Source organism: Prinia subflava, chromosome 6, assembly GCF_021018805.1.
Source record: "Prinia subflava isolate CZ2003 ecotype Zambia chromosome 6, Cam_Psub_1.2, whole genome shotgun sequence".
NCBI lineage: Eukaryota > Metazoa > Chordata > Aves > Passeriformes > Cisticolidae > Prinia > Prinia subflava.
This window is the reverse complement of record NC_086252.1, coordinates 22,133,782-22,151,927: the sequence shown is the minus strand read 5'-3', so window position 1 is coordinate 22,151,927 and position 18,146 is coordinate 22,133,782. Positions and strand designations below refer to the sequence as shown.

Sequence of the window (18,146 nt, the reverse complement as noted above, 5' to 3'; positions counted from 1 at the left end):
AGCTGTTTTAAGGCAACTTTAACTGCATGTGTGAAAGCTATTATCCCAGACTGTGCATGCCAAATGCATCAGAGGATCTCACAGCTCTTTGGATCTTCATGGGGCTTGACTTGCAGTTCATGGTGAGACGTTCTGGTGGGTGTCAAAACTGTTGGTTTCAGCAGAGTAACCTACCAAGTTTAGAAACTTCCAAGGTCAATCCACCATGAAGTGGGAGTTTGGGTGTTTATAGCTCTAGACCAGAGAAATGAGGCTTGCCTAAATGCTGTTAGCACCTTGGTTTCAATAAGCTTTGCTTGTTTGTAGAGTGTTAGTTCTTACACCCAAATTTTATTATCAGAACAAATCACAATGCTGTCTGAAAGTCTATTTTCTCCCCCTTCTTAGCATCAGAAGAGGAATGTTGCTTTGGCAAATGATCTAATATTAACAAAGGTCATATGCTTCAGTCCATGTAACATCAAGACAGTAAAAACAAAGAGATCACACAAAACATTGATTACTCAAAGCAGTAAATCATAGAAGATAGTGGATACTTCTTCCCAACTCAGCAAAATCAAGTAATCCCCTTTTCAGAAGTGTAGATCTTGGGGGAAGGACATGGACTAATTAAGGATGCATCCAGGTTACATGCTGCAAAGCAGCTGGGCTTTCCGACTGCTCCATTTCTACCATATGTTGTGAAATCTTCTTGAAACACTGCAGCAGTTCAGATGCCTGAACCTATTCAGCTGTCACAAGAAGAAGAGGCTCTACTGTAGGGAAGGAACATTTTATCTTTTACAATTGTTGTGAATCTTATTTTTATAACTTGGTGCAACAGCAAATAATTATAAAGAAAATACTATGTTTTCTTCTCAAACTGATCAAAACAGTGGGCTTTATTTTCTGCTTCCGTGCACTTGGAATAGCTGTTTGCTCTGGTGCAAAAGATACTACTTTCCAGTTGTGGTGACACCTTGGCACAGGTTTAAATGGCCACACTGGGACTGAAGTATTTTTACCAGTTTTCACCATGGTTTCTTTGCTTTTCTTTGTTTCACAGACTGTGTCACACCTTCTAAATTACAATGAAATTACATGCATTTTTACTATTTCTATAATTACATTTATAGTAATTACAAAGCCTAATTATTTAATGATAATAAAAGATGAAATTTTATTGCATGAGGGTGCTAAGTATTAGAAAGAAAGGGAATGATTCCTGTATAAAATGTGTCAATTTACAAATAACACAAAAAAGAAGATTCTCAGATTTACTTCAGAGTAAATTTAAACTTTCCATATATTAACTAGGAAATGTTGGCCCTGCCTACCCCCTAATTTCACTACTAAGATGTATATCTTGCTATGTAATTGGAAGGAATCAAAATTGTTTCGCCTTTATTCAGAATTTTCTGCATTATGCAGAATGCGAAATGAACAGCCTTGAAATGTTGTGTGTATGTGAATTATTACAGGATGTAAACAGTGCAGTGTGTCAGCTGAAAACGTATAGATCAATAATTTGGTTTATTTTTAGGTCTTATATTGCCCCTCTCTGTCCTAGATGCTGGTAGTCCTCTTTTAGCCTGAAAACCTGAAGGTCAGCTTGAAGTCATGATCATATAAGTGTTCTTTTTATATCAACAGCTTTATTGGCCTTGGGAGGATATTGTTACTTATTTCTTAATCTTTTGGGGAACTAAATAGAGTCTGGCCAGATTACAAAAACATGCAGTGAAACTACAAGGTCTATCACTTCATACATGGGCCCTCCTCCCCCCACCCCCCTTCACTGGCAGCTCTATTTTCAGAAGATTTGTGGGTGTTCAGCATGTCTGCAAGTCAGATCACAATATTCTGTGTAGCCTGTCAAGGTATATATTTATCATTTCATCAGTCATATGACCAGTTTGGGTATATATATGTTTCCTAGAGCTAGGTGGATAATGAGATTGTTTTGAAAACTATTATTACAAGAAGTTGAAGGATTACAGAATTTTACCTGCTTGTAAGTCATTTATTAAGACAAATGAGCAACAGATATATATTGGGCCTTTCAACCACATTCTGTATTCCTTCAGACTGATGAATTTCAAGATAAATGATCTCTGAATAATAGTGATCAAAAGCAACAATACAGTTTCTCCTAAACAACACCATAAAGAGACCAGTGATTTACACTTTTATTAACAGGGACAGTTATTTGTTGACAGTATTAAGTCATGGGCATTCAGGAATTCTCTCTTTTCTTTAAACATAAAGATACTGACTATTCTGGTCTTCATGAGTCTGTTTACAACAGAGTTCACAACTTGCAGCTGTGCATCAGTGGAAACCGGATGACTAAGAAACATTACAATAAATCAGTATTTAAACAAAAGATAAAATCAGTTCCTGTTGTGTCTTTGCACACTTCAATTTTAAGGCCAGAAGTCTCCTTTATGAATTCATAAAAAATCTTAAGGGACAGATGTCAGACTTTTGCCCTGCTGCTTTCTTTAATAAGTCTACTTTTTGTGCCTCTAGGAAGACTTGTCTCTTTCTAACCATCAGTGTCAGGACCCCAACAGAACCTGTCAGTACAAAAGAGTGCAGAAACTGCACAGTCCTCCTGAACAGACTATAAAGAAAGAAATAAGAGAAAAAAGTAAGTTGAGATTTTTCTAGAAGAGAGTGACATTAACAGCTCTGGAAATTTAAATGAAAAACATTTTAGTTTTTTTTTTCTAAAGTGGAATGGAAATGTCACAAGTATCTGGAATATAACAATGGAATCACTGGAATATAACAATGCCAGTTTATCAATCAGGGCTATCTAGCAGCTGCACTTGGACTAATTCTCTGAGTAAAAGTCTACGTTATACAGAAAAAAGCATCCACAAGTTGTTATGCTTTTTGGCTTTACACAAGGAGTTACGATCAGTGAAGCCCCAGGTGAAAATCCAGGCAAAGCAATCAGGGAATCAACTTATTCAGGACATGTGCATCACCTCACTGCGAGCTATAGCTTAAAGCAATTCTCATCTCTTCATAATGTCCTGAACTGTCTTGTTAAGTAGAAAAAATGTATTGGAAGGTTTCTTGCAATAGAATGTATAACCTGGATTTTTCTCTCAAAGTATAAACTACTGTCCCAGAGCATCTCCTCTTTCTTCTATAATGATTTCCTAAAATTTATTCTAATTTTAATTTCTAGTTTATTCCACTAAAATCTTTCTACTAAAGTATCTTACTCCTCTTTAAATGTTTTCTCCAAGTGCATCATTTCGTCTAAACACAGTGGCCAATCACTCTTTTATTTACTTTATTCATTATTCTTCCTCTTCCCTCTGAAGGTGGCTATGTGCCATCCTTTCCTTCTTCACTTGCTTCAAGAACTGAAATACATCTCCAGCTTGTGGATATTAAAGAAATTATACAGCTGTTGTCTTTGAAAAGAGCTTGTTGTATCCTGTAATGCTGGTACTTGATTTGATATTACTGATACATGAGAGAGAATCCAGTCTGCACGATCCAACAGGGAGGCTCACTGATATTTTTGGGTGGTGCATACAAGAGATCGCATCTCTGTATTTTGAGTTACACAATGAGGAGCCACAATAGTGGAATTGTCAGATTATAACAGCAGGATCAAATTTCTGAGCAAAACTGAGGAAAGGAAGAAAGATAGAAAATAAGGATACAAATGGATAGATGCATGGATGTATGTTTGAATGGTACAATATGTGAGTGAGAGAAGCTTTTCACATCATCAAGTCCCGCAATCCCAGAAAAACAGCATGTTATGTATCCCTTCACTACATTTCTCACGCTCTTTCTAGCAACACTTAGAATCCCTGCCCTAACTTCTTTTATTAGAAGACTGTTCCAGAATGTCAAAGCTCTGATTAACGGTAACTTGTAAACTTACCATGGCTGTTTTATACTCATTTGCTCTTTTACTGCCCCATAGATTAAATAGGTTGTATTGCCCTCTGTGTACTTTTTATGCTGTTTGAACAGATTTCCTTATCAGAGACTGTGTCAGCATGAGCATATTTTAACTACCTCATCTAACATTTCTACCATATTCTATTCTCAACACTGTTCTCAAATCTTCCAAGCTCACTTTTGCACTGTTCTGCAGATAGATACATAATGGATCTATGGCCTAGGAAAAGATTTACAAAGGAATTTACAGTCAGACATGAAGCAAAAGCTTCGAAGAGCTGACTCTTATAAAATATATTGAAATAACTGGAAATAGAAACATAAACAAGACTAAACCTAGACACTTTAATCTTCTAAATGTCTATTTCAAATCTAATTCATGAATCTCTAGTTGACTATATCCTTGACCATGGTAATACTATAGACCTACATTTATTTATACCTCCTGGGAGTTTCTACCTGTACCTGATTCAAGCATTTAGGATGAAGCAGCAACTAAAAACATTGATAAGTGAATGTAATAACAGAAAAAGCAGCAGCTGCAGGGAACTATTTCCAATTATAATGAATGATATGGCATCAAAGTTTGCTATGCAAATTGTGCTCTGCACAGTGGCTGAGATTGTTCTGGAAAAGGACATAAACCAATGTCAAATTAAATTGGAAGGCTTTCGTGAAGTGTAAAGATTTTACAGAGCATTTCAAATTTAATTTTGAATTTAGTAGGTATCAATTTTCATGGAAAGATTAGCTGATCCATGTAATTTCCATTGGACTTTTAATAAAATCTAAATTATTTGGCAAATAAACATAGATTTAAAAAAAAAATTCTCCTTCCCCTTCTGACCCCAACAGCATCACTAGTATACATAGAAACTCAGCACTCGGGCACTAATTAGCCAGTCAGAATTTAAAAAAAAGAAAAAAAAAAAAAGTCCAAAAAACCCACCTTGCCTCATGCTTATATAACTTATAAGAATTAGTCTTTTTTATATAACTTGACTTTTTACCATATTATCTATGAAAAGACTTCTATATATAACTACTATGAATAATTTAAAACATATCAAAATGGATCCAGAAGAGATTATATCTTTCAAACTGACCACAGAAGACAGGACAATGGTTGCAGATTCAAGCTAGCTATTAAAGACAAAATATATGAAAGATAAAAATCCAATTACTTTTTAGGCACTAACTGATCTCAGAATAGAAACTATGGAACTTTTATCTCTATTTCTCTAGGAGGGTGTACAATTCATTCCTTTTTATAACTGTCAAAGGGAGTAGCAGCATGGACATCGTCTGGCAGAGCACCAATGTGGAGAAGCTGCAGTCTGGTCAGCACTTGGGGACATGATTTAGTCATGGACTTGTCAGTGCTGGGTCAATGGTTGGACTTCATGGTCTTAAATTCTTTCATTCTATGATACTAAGCCAAAAGCTACTCTTGACAAGATCTTCCATATGGAATATCTATCTGCATTCCAGGACAAAACACTTCTTACCTCTTTCAGTCTGTCTGGGCACTTAAGGGCCAGCCCTCTGCTTACTAACCCTATGAAAGTTATTTGGGATACTGTCATCTCTTGGTATTTGTTTTCAGAATGTTCCACATTGCTAGCCTGTCCCAGTCACTCTCCATATAAGACTGTAACACAAATGTAATAATACTGAAATAAGCTGAAAAGTTCTGTTGTATTCAGAGGGCACTGCATCTGTCTTAGAGTGAAGAAACATGCTGTCTTAAATTATTTTCAGTTTTGTTTCAATTATAGGCCTTGTTCACAATATATATCATATATCCAGTCCAAACCCTTATGTATGCACAGATGTGGAAAAGATACCCACAAGAAAGAACATCATGAAAAGCCAAAGAACTTGAAGAGAAATTATGAAATGTAATTATGACACAGTGGCACAATCACCTACCATTTGTTATCATGTTGTGCCTTACACTAATCAGAAATTCATAATGCTGAAAAAAATTGCGAAGAATGAAACTAATATTTATAAATTACAGGAATCACTGAAATGATTAGTCTTATTTGGGACACATGGTGCATACTACATTTCTTTCCCATTAAAAAAAATGAGAACTGAAAAGTTTTATTTGTTGTAGACTACCTCATAAGCACCTGAATTGAAGGTAAATTACATAATGTTTTAAAGACTTCAAATTATCTTGGAAATCGACAAACCACTCATTAAAAGAATAAGAATCCATTGAATACACTGAAAAAAATTGAAAATGAACTAAAATAATATGCATTACCTTACCTGTGTAACCTTCTCTGTTACATTGTGCGTTCGGTCTTTCACCTTAGGTGCAATAATTGCTTTCTCTGAAGAAGGAGGAGATGAAGATTTTTTTTCACTTTTGATATCTGAAAAGTTCAGTGTGAGTTGAGGAATTTTGTTGATTGTACTGTATTTGTTGAGATTTGAATCCGATGTGGATCCCAACAGACTTGACTTGATATGATTAAAAGGCCCTGAAAAACCAGAACACATATTTAATATCTGAGAAATGAAAGGAAATAAATTATGATTAATATTTAGGTGGGATATGTTAAAAGGGTGATAAAAATTTTTCTGTATACCTCTTGTTAATAATAAAAAGTATCTACGTTTTAAAAATCTCTATTTCTATTTCTGATTAGATTCAAATCTAATATTGGCTATAAATATGACATTTTCTTTACATATAACCCTCAATATTTTTTATATAGTCAATGGATTCCAAATTGCATAATGCAACTGTCCTTACTTGTTTTCATGTTACTGGGAATGCTGGTTTTCTCTTATAGTTCTGGCTGAATATAAAGACTATATGCTCATTTGTTTATAAGAGCGGAAACAGGACACATGGTTATATAAGAGTGCCTGGAATTAGCAAAGGCTCTATTATCACATCTCTACCTTGCTCATGCTCACATGATAGTTCAAAGAAACTGGAAAATTGAGTAGACTCTCAAAATACATTTCTTCAATTGTCATTGCTCACAAAATATTGGAAACTACATGGATACTCATAGGCAGAATATTAACAGAGTATATATAAACTTCTTATATTGTAATAGTGCACCATGATAAAAAATACAGAATTTACATACTTCATGAGGTACATATCCTTTATAATTGTTCTTTTCATTATTGGACAGAGTTGTTTGAACAAGAAAGGAATATAAATTATCAGAATACTTGTTTTGTACTGTCATTGTAACGTTCATTGGGAAACCAAAAGTATTCATTGCAAGGAAAAGTTGCTTTTGAGAACAATACTGGTAAAAACAACTATAGAGATATTTACATAGGGAGACCTAAATCCACTTAGAGATTTAAGAAAAAATCCAGGTCTTGCAGTCAGCAATAATATACATAAAGTGTGGGATGGAAGGATATTTCTTAGATCCACATGAGAACCTCATTTAAGGTTGCCTTAATTCAGTTAAGGGCAACAATATGATGCTTTTCTCTTTTTCTTATTTTTGAGGTTTTCTTTTATCTTCCTGAGAGGAAAACAAGAATGTATATGTTAAATCAGGAACAGCCAATGGGATAGGATTAGGCCTATGGGGTAAATTGCAGAGTCAACAGTGGAACAGCTGATTTTATTTGCAATGTGAGAATGAATGAAATTCATTCAACCAGCTGCCTGGGGATGGCTGTGGGTAAATGCTTTATGCTGTGCTGAATTCTTTCTCTTTTTTTGCCAAAAGTCTTTAAGTGAGGGCTGATTTTCCATCACACCTGGCTTCAAATGCTTGCTGAATAAGCAGACATTTAATTTTCTTTTGAAGCTTATAAGGATTTATACATATTTTCTATCTCCTACACTCATGATAATTGTATGTTAAACTGGACCACAGATGGAAAATCATTATTACCCCATTTGAATTTTGCCACTGCACAGAAAGGAATTTAAGATGACAACGGATGGCATGATGCACTAGACAAAAAAGAATTTGTGCCTGAGTTCTGTAATCATTAAATGGAAAAACAGTCCTTCTTTTTCTCCTAGTATATTTGTTTGTTTGTTTTGTAACAGCTTTATTGGAAAAGGGAAGAAAGCCTTCCCTTCATCTGCAAGGAATGGTAAAAAAGGCCTGGTACTGAGAACACCACCAAGGGATTGTGATGCTATATTTAAATGCCTTTTGGCCCAGGTGGGACCTGAATCTTTCACATCATCTATATGAGTCTACTAAAAATTAGTGTTCAAAATATATGAGGGCTCACAATCTCCTCACATATCAGTGAAGTGACTAATCTGGCTGGTGTGTGCTATTGTACATGTGGTCAGACTGCAGTTTTTCAGCCCTGCTTCTTTGCTAGCTTTAGCAATTGTTTCTGAGTATCGAATCAGTTCAAACGTAAGCAGGATATCATGTTGAAACCATTTGTCAGATTAACAAGATTCTTGATGTCTTAGGAATTCAAACATAAGAGGAAACTAAGATGGCTTAGGCATATCTGTGATTAGATAGTAGGCAAGATTTTATTTTATTAGTAGCTTTATAGAAGCTTAAATTCCATTGAACTTTTGGTTTCTGAGATTTACATCTTTTATCACTTCTTTCCAAAGGGGATTACTCTCTCTTCCCCTACCTAATACTCATGCCATAGTGCATGATATTAGGCTTGAGTTCATTGCACATGAGAATAAAACCTTGCCTCTTTCCCCCCATCTTCTTTTGCTTTAGAAAGTGGTGAAAGGTATAATGCACCTCATTGGCAATGGTAATTGATTGAAAGACAGTATTAGCGTAAGTACAGCCCAAGCTGACAGATACTGATACTTGACAGCTGGTAACCATTGCTATATTGTCACAGTAAAAAGCAGAAAAAGGGGGCCATGACAAATCACAATCACAATTGATACTAATTGGCACCCTGATTGACAGTTTCAACAGAGAGGCAAAGAACTGAATAAGCAGGGAGAATGACTTCCTTCTGCCTAGCCTAAAAAGGAGAATCTTTCAGGTTAAGTTTGAGCTCCTCATTTTTATGGTAAGGTTTCATCATTCTTGCTTACACAATGCCTTGAGAAATGATTTCACTCTCCTGAGCTGCCAATTCATCAACTTTCACCAGCAGTAAATACATTTATAAATGTTATTGTACAGTATATAAACTGCATGTTTTTCCCCCAAGATTTTGCCAACATACACATCAAGCAAATGGAATGATTTTGTAGTCCACAAATTGTTTTACAGAATCTAGGTCATGCACTGCATGCAGTTTAGAGAGATTTTACCAGGTACACACACTTTTTGCATCATGCATGAAGTCACAAACCAGTTTTCCCACAGATACAAATATGGCAATTAAACTGAACACTTTAGCAAGTAATCTTCAGAAATGGAGGAAGTAATTTATGGATTATGTACAACTTGCTCCCAAAACACGTAGCTCAATGCTGGTGAAAAGACATTGTTTTGTAATTGCACTGAAATTATTTAAACATGAAATCAGCAGTGAAGTCCATGCATGCATATTTCAATGCTACAGGAAGCTTGAAACCATACCCCCTGCCATCCAGGAACGTGAAACTAGTTTTAAAGAGACAAAAGAGGAATAAGTGAAGATACTTCCACAAGGGTCCTGATGATCAGTTATTAAATTTTTGAGAGAGTTAACTGAAAACTAAGCACTTGTAACAATGGCTCATTTGCTAATATCCTCATTCAATCACACATCCTTTTCCAGGTAAAACTCCTGGTAGCTTCAACAGAAGTTTTGACTGCTTAAAGACAACAGCACTGAGTTAAGCTGTTCTACTTCCCTCCCTTCTTTTTTTTGAATTAACAGATAAAAATTCAAAAGACTGTTTAACTATGCCTTCACTTTTTCCAATGATTTGTGGTTAGTGCTTTGAGACAAGAGTTATGGGGGTAACTACATGTTTAATAAATATAATTTATGTAATACACCTAGCCCTAGAGAGGTCAATATGGGAATGTTGCATTTGAACATTTCATACAGCAGGCAAAGTAACATGCCAAAAAGTGTGGCTGATTGAAACACTGGAAGGTACAGTCTAGATGTATACTTTACCTTTGACATTGTGACCATTGTCTGGTTTTCAGCATAATAAAAATGAGGAAAAAGAGAAAAAAAGACAACTAAAATCTACATTAGAAAAAGCAGAAAATATGGCTTCAAAGTGTGCATGGTTTGAATTGAAATATTGTTGCACCTCCCTGGCTGTATTATGAGGACTTTAGTGAAGGTGAAGTCACTCTGACAATTGAGATAATGTGTAAAATAGTTTGGAGTAGATCATCAGTCAGTAGGACTAGCTTTAGCTAACTTGCTTTAATAGAAACATAAAAAAGATCTTTCTCCACAAGTCTGGCAATGGGTTGGAGGACAAAAGTGCCAAGAAGAAGTAATTAGCCCCACATAATTAAGAGGAGCTGAGGCAGAAGTTCAGGGTGGCTGCACGGCGTGTGGGGCTGCACAGGAGGCCCAGCAGAGAGCTCCACACCGGCCCAGACTCACATGAGGAAACGCTTTCAACATGGCAGCAGCCTAAGCAATGCCCTTCTGAGTTAGTGCTGGAGAAAGATATACCTTAAACCTTCAGCTCTTAGGTGCCTTTCCACAAGGGAGCAGTGGCAAAGCTTTCTGTCCTCACAGGCACACCTAGCCCTGAATCTTCTTGTGAGATTAAACTTTTTCAGGGAGATTATTATCATTGCTGTTATCACTATTTAAAGAAGCCACTCAGGTGCAGAGGTAGATGCCATGCTGGTTCATGTGACAATGCTGTGATCCACAAGCCACCGTCCCCTTGTGCTGTGCCCTGCCTGGCTGTGGCACTGAGGGCTGTGAGGTGGGTCTGGCCGGGAGCAGGGCCTTCCTCCTGGTGTGAATACCTGCTGTGAGCAGGTTACCACCTCTCAAACGTGCTTTGGGCTCACGCAGACGTTAGGCTTCTTTGGCTGGAGGACAGGCCACCTCTGAGGCTGAGGCACTGGTGCTCTGGCTGCTCCACAGCCCTGTGCTGTGGAGGGTGGTGGGCGCTGCTCTGGGCAGAGGCTGTGGCCTGCCGGGGCACCGGCGGCAGCGCGGGACCTTGTCACACCCGCTGCCTCGCTGCCTTCTCCTCAGCTTCCCGAGCGCTGTGCCCTGCTCTCACACCCGCTGCCTTCTCCTCAGCTTCCCGAGCGCTGTGCCCTGCTCTCACACCCGCTGCCTTCTCCTCAGCTTCCCGAGCACGGGGCAGTGTGGCACCGTGAGCTGCACCGGGTCTGGAGGGCTCCTCAGTTCCCCCCAGCCCAATGCCTTCCTGTGCCGGGCATCTGCAGCAGTGCTGGAGGTGAGGTGAGCTGGCCTGAGAAGCCTGCTGCTGGTTCAGAAGGCTGCAGCGATCTTGCCGAGTCCATTTTCTGAAGACAGTAACATTTCTGAATAATCCCTGTGAACTTGTACATGCTTGCAAAATCTGGCTTGCTGGTGTTTCAGATGAGGCTGGCTTGGCTGCATTTTGGATGGTGAGTGTAAGACACAGTTTGTGCCCTGTTGCTTTTGTTGTCATATAGGCAAATTTAGAATGCAGTTTGATCCAGTACACTCAAATGAATTTAAAACCCTACAATGTCATTTTTACTGTAATGTCTTTTGGCATATAATGGGCACAGCGAAGATAATTTTCAAGTGATAGGCAACAAGGCTACATAAATTAATTTAACGCATGAAATAATTTCTATCCTCAATTGCATTACATTAAAATTTGACTGCAGGTAAATTACTGTCGTTAGTATTAAGCTAAGTAATGTTATTCACTTCTTTCAGAATTCTGCTTTACTGATTCAATTAATATTATTTGAACTGGCAAGGGTAGGAAAAACTGAATCCTGACTTACATTTTCAGATAGAATAGTAGTTTTTGAATGATTTGGAAAAACTCAAAATAAAAATGGAATGGCAAAATATATTAAACCCTATGTTTCCTTTGGTAAGAGTTTAGCCCTTTGGGATTGTAGTTTACTTGTGCTTGGGGTTTTGCATTATCTCTGTTCAGAATCTGCAAGCCCAGAGAAGATGATTTAAGCTGAATCTTGGTCGCCTAACCGGCACGGATAACTTTATAGAAATAATAGGGTTTTATGGCTCACCGTTGAATTAGGCCATTAGGACTTGCTGGATGAATTTAAACATCTTTTCAGCATAAGGTACCCAATTCTAACATGACCGTAAGCAGATGGCATCAAGTATGGTTACTAATTCTAATGCCTTTCTGAGAGCCATCCTCTCTTCTGCTCAGTTTTTCTAGAATGACTATATATGACATAAACTTAGGGCCTGGTTCTCTATTATTTTTTACTTTATGCAGAGTGAAAACAGAGTGACAGTGTTTTGTCTATTTACACTGTAAATGATCACATCGTGTGAGAGGCCTTAGGAATTCAATTGAACTATTGACTCCTCACAGTAAAATTTATTTTTCTTAGTACTTAACATTTGAAAAAAGTTTTTTTTACATAAAATGGAGATAGAAATTTTTGCTCCTCCATTCAGCAAGTATTAAATTGTATGGTGATTGATGCATCAGCTTTCTACCACTGTAATCAAAGACATTTCATATTCAAACTGATTTTTACACATTTTCATAGATATATGTTTGGATGAAGAATGACCATTTACTACTATAAGTAGTAGTAGGGAAGTACTTTAATGAAAAATGTTCTGTAAACAGAAATTGAAAACCAGATATTTTTAAATGCATTTTGTTTGAAAGATGATTTTAAATACATGAGGAAGTTTAAAGCAAGATAAAGCTTATGCAATAGGTCCAAAGGACATGCCAAAGTTCAGCCTTGGAGATTTTTGCCTCCTGATTTTGAAATATTGGCTTAATGCGACCATGAACTATATAAAATGGTACGGTTTAGGATGGAATTAATTGAATTTTAAGGTTCATTTGAACTGACAAAACCCCCCCATGGTCCAAAAGAAGCAGAAATGAAAAAAGAAGGACTTATGTATTATATTTAATACAGGAAGAGTGACTGGAAGGAATGATTAGTTTTGCTATTCTACAAGTTAAACTGGGTGTCAGAGGAACATTCACACTTATAGTTTAGGAAATGTGTAAAAGCAAAGGGTTCTTGAGATGAACTTCCCAAAAAGCAGATGAACTTCATGGGATTTTACACTTGTAGTCAGTGAATAAGAGATAAACAAGCCATCATTGAAAATGAAAATTTTTTTTCTGCTAATTTAAGAATTTATACGCATTCTTCCATGACATTTATTTTTGAATCTTAAAATGTTACCATACATTCCTTGTCATCTGGCCTAAATACAAAGGTGTGTTATGCAAGTCATTACACAATTAGTAGCTGTGAAAGCATTGTATATGTGACACTTTTCTTTGAAAACTACTTTCCAATGAAACCTCTCAACTCACAGGGCTTTCAAACCTCTGCTTGCTAAGCTCTTTCCCAAGTTTCTTAAACTCCCTGTCCTCAAGAAGAAATCATAGACTACACTCCATGGATTTAGGAGAGAGGAAACATCTTTGTAACTTGGTGGTTGCATGAATATACTAGCACAAGGAGAAAATCGCATTTAAATGAAGTTTATGCTAAGCCTTTCACCATTTCACTAAATATTTCACTATTCATTACACAAAGTACATCAGTGGAGTTACTGACGGTATCTTCTTCAGCATGAGAGAAAAAGCTTGTCTCAGTGTTGGATCAGTGAATGTGCAATCTGCACAGTATAGATTTAAGAGAAATAAACTTATCAGTCTCTGAAGTAGGATTTCATACAGTCAAAGACAATCTAATATATGTAAGTATAGGAGAGAATGGTACATGCAATTATAATTTGATCACCTGATTTTTTACCCCCCAAACACTAATATTAGCTTTAGGATTGCTGGCCCTAATGTTTGCTATATCCTTATAGAGAAGATCAACACTATGATTCCATGAATCTCTTTGGAAATGAAAAACAATATTTAGTGTAAATAAACCTGTCATATCTGGGCCCTTAATATTTTCTAGGCATATTTGAGTCATTACATATAGCTGACTATATTTAGATTTGTTTACAAAGGAATGATTATTACTAGGAAATATTGAAAAAATTCCTTTTTTAGTACATCAAAGAATAGTGATTGACTTTCTACCTTACCTTCACTTGCATGACGGTCCCTAAAAATGTTCTTGGGGTGGACATTAAAGCCTTCTATGTCATGTACTGAAGAGGCTCTCCGTATACTACAAATACTTTCCTTTGATCTGGAATGGGTCAGTGGATTGCTTGTCTGTATCATGTCAGGGTAGAGTCTGTCCCACTGCTGCTTAGGTGATGAGTGGTCAAGAGGTCCGGATATATTAACCAAAGGTGAGCATTTGCTGTGTTGAATCAGTGCTTTTGTATCATCCACTTCTGAAGGACTGCAGCTTTCTTTAGTAGGTGATTTAAAGTGCTTCATTGCCACTGAGTCATCGCTGTGCTTAGATGAGTCGATTATGACTGCATCGGGGTCCTCCTGGGGTAAGGACTGCTTTCTGTATGTTAGAAGTCTCAGTCCCGGTAGCCGGAAGCCAAAAAGTCTGCCTGCATGTCAATACACAGAAACAGAAAAAAATATTACACATTCGTGTCTGATCATTAAAATCAGCTTTTTTCACTTACAATGAGAATAGCAGCATTAATTCTACAGCCCATTTTAAAAGCTCTGAGATTCAGATGTTCCTTTCTAAATTAAAATTCTATGTATCTATAAAAGACTGCCAGAATATGTCTAGCTACTTTGCTTTGGAGTTGTTATCCTGAAATAGATATTTCTGGATTCTATTATTAGTGGAACTCCATGTGCTTATAAATACACTGCTGATATATGCATTTATTGGCTACAGATTAAACAGGAAACTACTGGAGCTAATTTCTTGGGACAGAGAAATAAGCTGTGCATCAGTTTTGCTACAATCCTCTCCAATACTTACATCTGATGATTAGATGAAACAATTTTAATAAATTTAAAATGAAAAGTAAAGGGGCAAATTGAAGAAAAAAGAGTGACACAGCTCTCAAGCTTCAGTTGCACCTTCACAATGCAGTTATTATTTACATTTGCATGGGATGGGCTGAGTTGGGCTTGGTGTGTTGACCAGCAGGGGAGACTATCCTGAGTGTGTGGAAAACGAACACTTTATGTAATGGTTCTTCTAAAACCCCAAACCTAAATAAAAAATATTGTAAGGTTTTGTGTAATTCAACTCTCAGATGTACAGAAAACATATTTAAAAGTTGAGAAAAACAATGCTAAAGAAAATTTAACAAAAGAAAATAATTTAAATAATTGAAATTATCAGTTGTCGTATTTGACTTACAACTTCTTGTATCTCATCACTTTGCTACATAAATGTTTTCAACAGTGAATAAATAGTGAAATGATTTCTTGGAGAATATTTCAAAGTATATTCTTATTCTCTTTTGCTAAGATAAGAAGTTCTGTTTGGGACAGGATTTTTTTTTTCAGTCAGTTTAAATTGCCAGCATTTGTTGCTACCTAACATTTATTAATATTTGCCACTGAAATCTGTTGTTCCACACTGACATGTTTTGAAATAGTCTTTCTTTTATGCCTATGGCAAACAGTAATTGGAGAACAATAGATGGCCCAGCTTAATCATTTAATAATTTAAAATGGACATCCTATATATTTAGTGTTGAATATGGAGTTGTATTTTGAATTCTAAATGAGTGAAGGTGAGAGTACCCTGCTCAGGAAAACCTGTATAAGAGCTAAAATTGCTGTACTAGATGACACCAAAGGTCCATTTAGCACACTGTTTGGCCGTGATATTTTCTAGTGGTGGATAAATGGACAAGGAGATTAAGAGTCACTACGTTGTGCTACTTCTCTCTGTAAATTTACTCAGTTTCTAGTTATCTGAATTTCAGAAACTTCCTGAGCTAGAAATTGTTTGTTCAAACCACAAACTGAACATTTGGTGTGCCTTGCTTCTATGAATTTGTCTCAGTGTTTTTTAAAAATGTTTGTAGTTTAATCTGCAAAAAATTCTATAGGAAAGAATTCCACAGTTTTAGCATGTTTGTGAAAAATACTTGCCCTTACTTGCTATACACTTGTTGCCTTGGGGAGGGTTCTAATTCCTATAAAAAATAGCTGATAATTACTCCCTTTGTATAGTCTCAATATGGTCTCTATGTGGCTATATACAGTTTTTCATACATCTGCTGAATCGCTCTTTGTATACCTGTTCTGCAAACTGAAGAATGTTTGTGTTAATGCACTGTGTACCTCTGAACATCTTTCTCACTCTTCTCAGTTACTTTTTATTTCTAACGTAATCCTTTTGACACTGATCTGAGCTACTCCCAGATTTAGGGACCAGTGCAGTGACATAATGGCTTTTTGTTTTGACCTTAGTTCACTTCCTTATAATTACAAATATTTCATTGCTATTTCGAATTATTTTTCTAACTGTGTTAATTTAAGATATTTTTATAACCGCTGAGACATTTTGTTGTTTGGTAATAGATAATTTAGTCTCTAAAATTGTGTCTGCAAAAATTTTATTTTGCTGTTTTATCATTTGACCACTCAGCTTTCTTGCATACGACTTTGAATCTCATGTAATAGTCTGAATAATTTTTTGACATATGCAAACATCTGACCTCATTGTTGGCACTTTTTTTATCCAAGTAATTGAAAACGTTTTATAAAATAAGGAACCTGTGAGACTACTGATAACATCCAAGTGTTTAGAAATCTGGTGATTTATTTCCACCTTTTTCCCCCTGCTTTAAAATATAAATTCATGTAACAACCTTACTTTTTCGTCCTTGACCATTTTTGAAAAAGTTTGTTGAATTCCAAATATTTAGCATTGAATTTATCACTGTAGGCATACACACACAACAGTAAAATAGACAGAAATCTCTGTTACATAAACCAGAGTCATGCATCTTTAAAACAGCAGTTAAAGGTGCTGATTTTCAGTCTACACAGTGATATTCAGCAGAGTGCACCTTGGGAGTGTGTATATTTCTTTTAACTTACTAAGTACGCTTGAACACTACAACTGCTCACAGTTGAAATTAGTGAAGAATGTAAAAAAAATTATTTTTAAATGCAGATAGAATTGAGCTGTAAAGCACCTTATAAATCAATTTTGAGAGCTTATTGTATTCAAAGTGAAACTAATACTATAATTCTCTTTTTTATCAATTACGTTGAAATTCTTAAAAAACACCATTCATAAGGATTTCTGGCATTAGACACTGTTCAAGGTTTTTTTTGGCACTCTATTTTAGTCATATTCATGGTGCTGCAGATGGTCTTTTCTGCCTCACCACGTTAATATGACCACGTTATAATGCATTACTGATTTAGCTGTCTGACTGCAGTTCAGCTGGAAAGAATACTCAGTGAGAATTTTGCTTTTTGCTAAGACTTTTGGGCATGAAAGAGAAAACTTAGATGAGCAGCTTTTTGCTTTTCTTCTATGCACTGTAGTAAATAGTCTCAAACCCTATTTTCTGCTTTTTAATTTGAATATTCTTAAGAGAAGGAGTATTGCTATTCTTCAGTGAACAAGTAATGAGCTACACGGTGTGTTGGACATTCATCTCTTTCCTGTAGCTAAGGTTATCAGGGGCCCATTCAGAATTTGTGTAGTTTACCGAGCTGAGCTGAGCAGGGGAGTGTAATAACACAATTTGTCATGATGCAAAATTCATTCAGGCCTCAGGCCTGTTGTCCCAGTATAGACTAAAAGAGTCAGTGGAAGCTTTCCTGACATCCTGGGTATGGGGTGAAATCTTTTATTTGGTAATGAATACCCCCTCTTTTGTGTAAGTATGATGTCAGAGCAGATGGATCTTGGCCTACAGTACTCAAACACATTTCAGATGCAACCAGCTATATACTATGAATCCAGAGATAATGTTACATTAAAATACTAATGTTTTATTAAAGTCTAGATTGCCAAATTCTTCTTAATGCTAAGTCAGAGATTTGTATGATTGTGTCTTCCTAAGAGCAATTGAGGAAAGCAGTTGAGTCTGAGTCACAGTTCCAGACTTACATCCCACCTCCTCCTTTCAAACCTTCCTTTACTGAATAAGTAATTTGCAAATGAGTTAATCTGTTGGTTGCACTTATTCTCTGTGCCATCTCAGCTGTTAAAATTTCTAAATAGTAGAACTCAGTCCAAAAATATCACTGTAGATGA

The 18,146-nt window shown here is 36.3% G+C and overlaps 1 protein-coding gene across 1 annotated transcript in view; it reads right to left on the bottom strand.

The window, feature by feature from the left end:
• KCNH7 (potassium voltage-gated channel subfamily H member 7) overlaps positions 1–18,146 on the bottom strand; it is a 207,859-nt gene that overhangs the window by 58,347 nt on the left and 131,366 nt on the right. Inside the window, exons 4-5 of the mRNA XM_063400641.1 lie at positions 14,071–14,499; positions 6,196–6,410 (exon numbers count right to left, since the gene is read on the bottom strand). Coding sequence (XP_063256711.1) covers positions 6,196–6,410; positions 14,071–14,499 — 644 coding nt within the window. The remainder of the gene's footprint in view (positions 1–6,195; positions 6,411–14,070; positions 14,500–18,146) is intronic.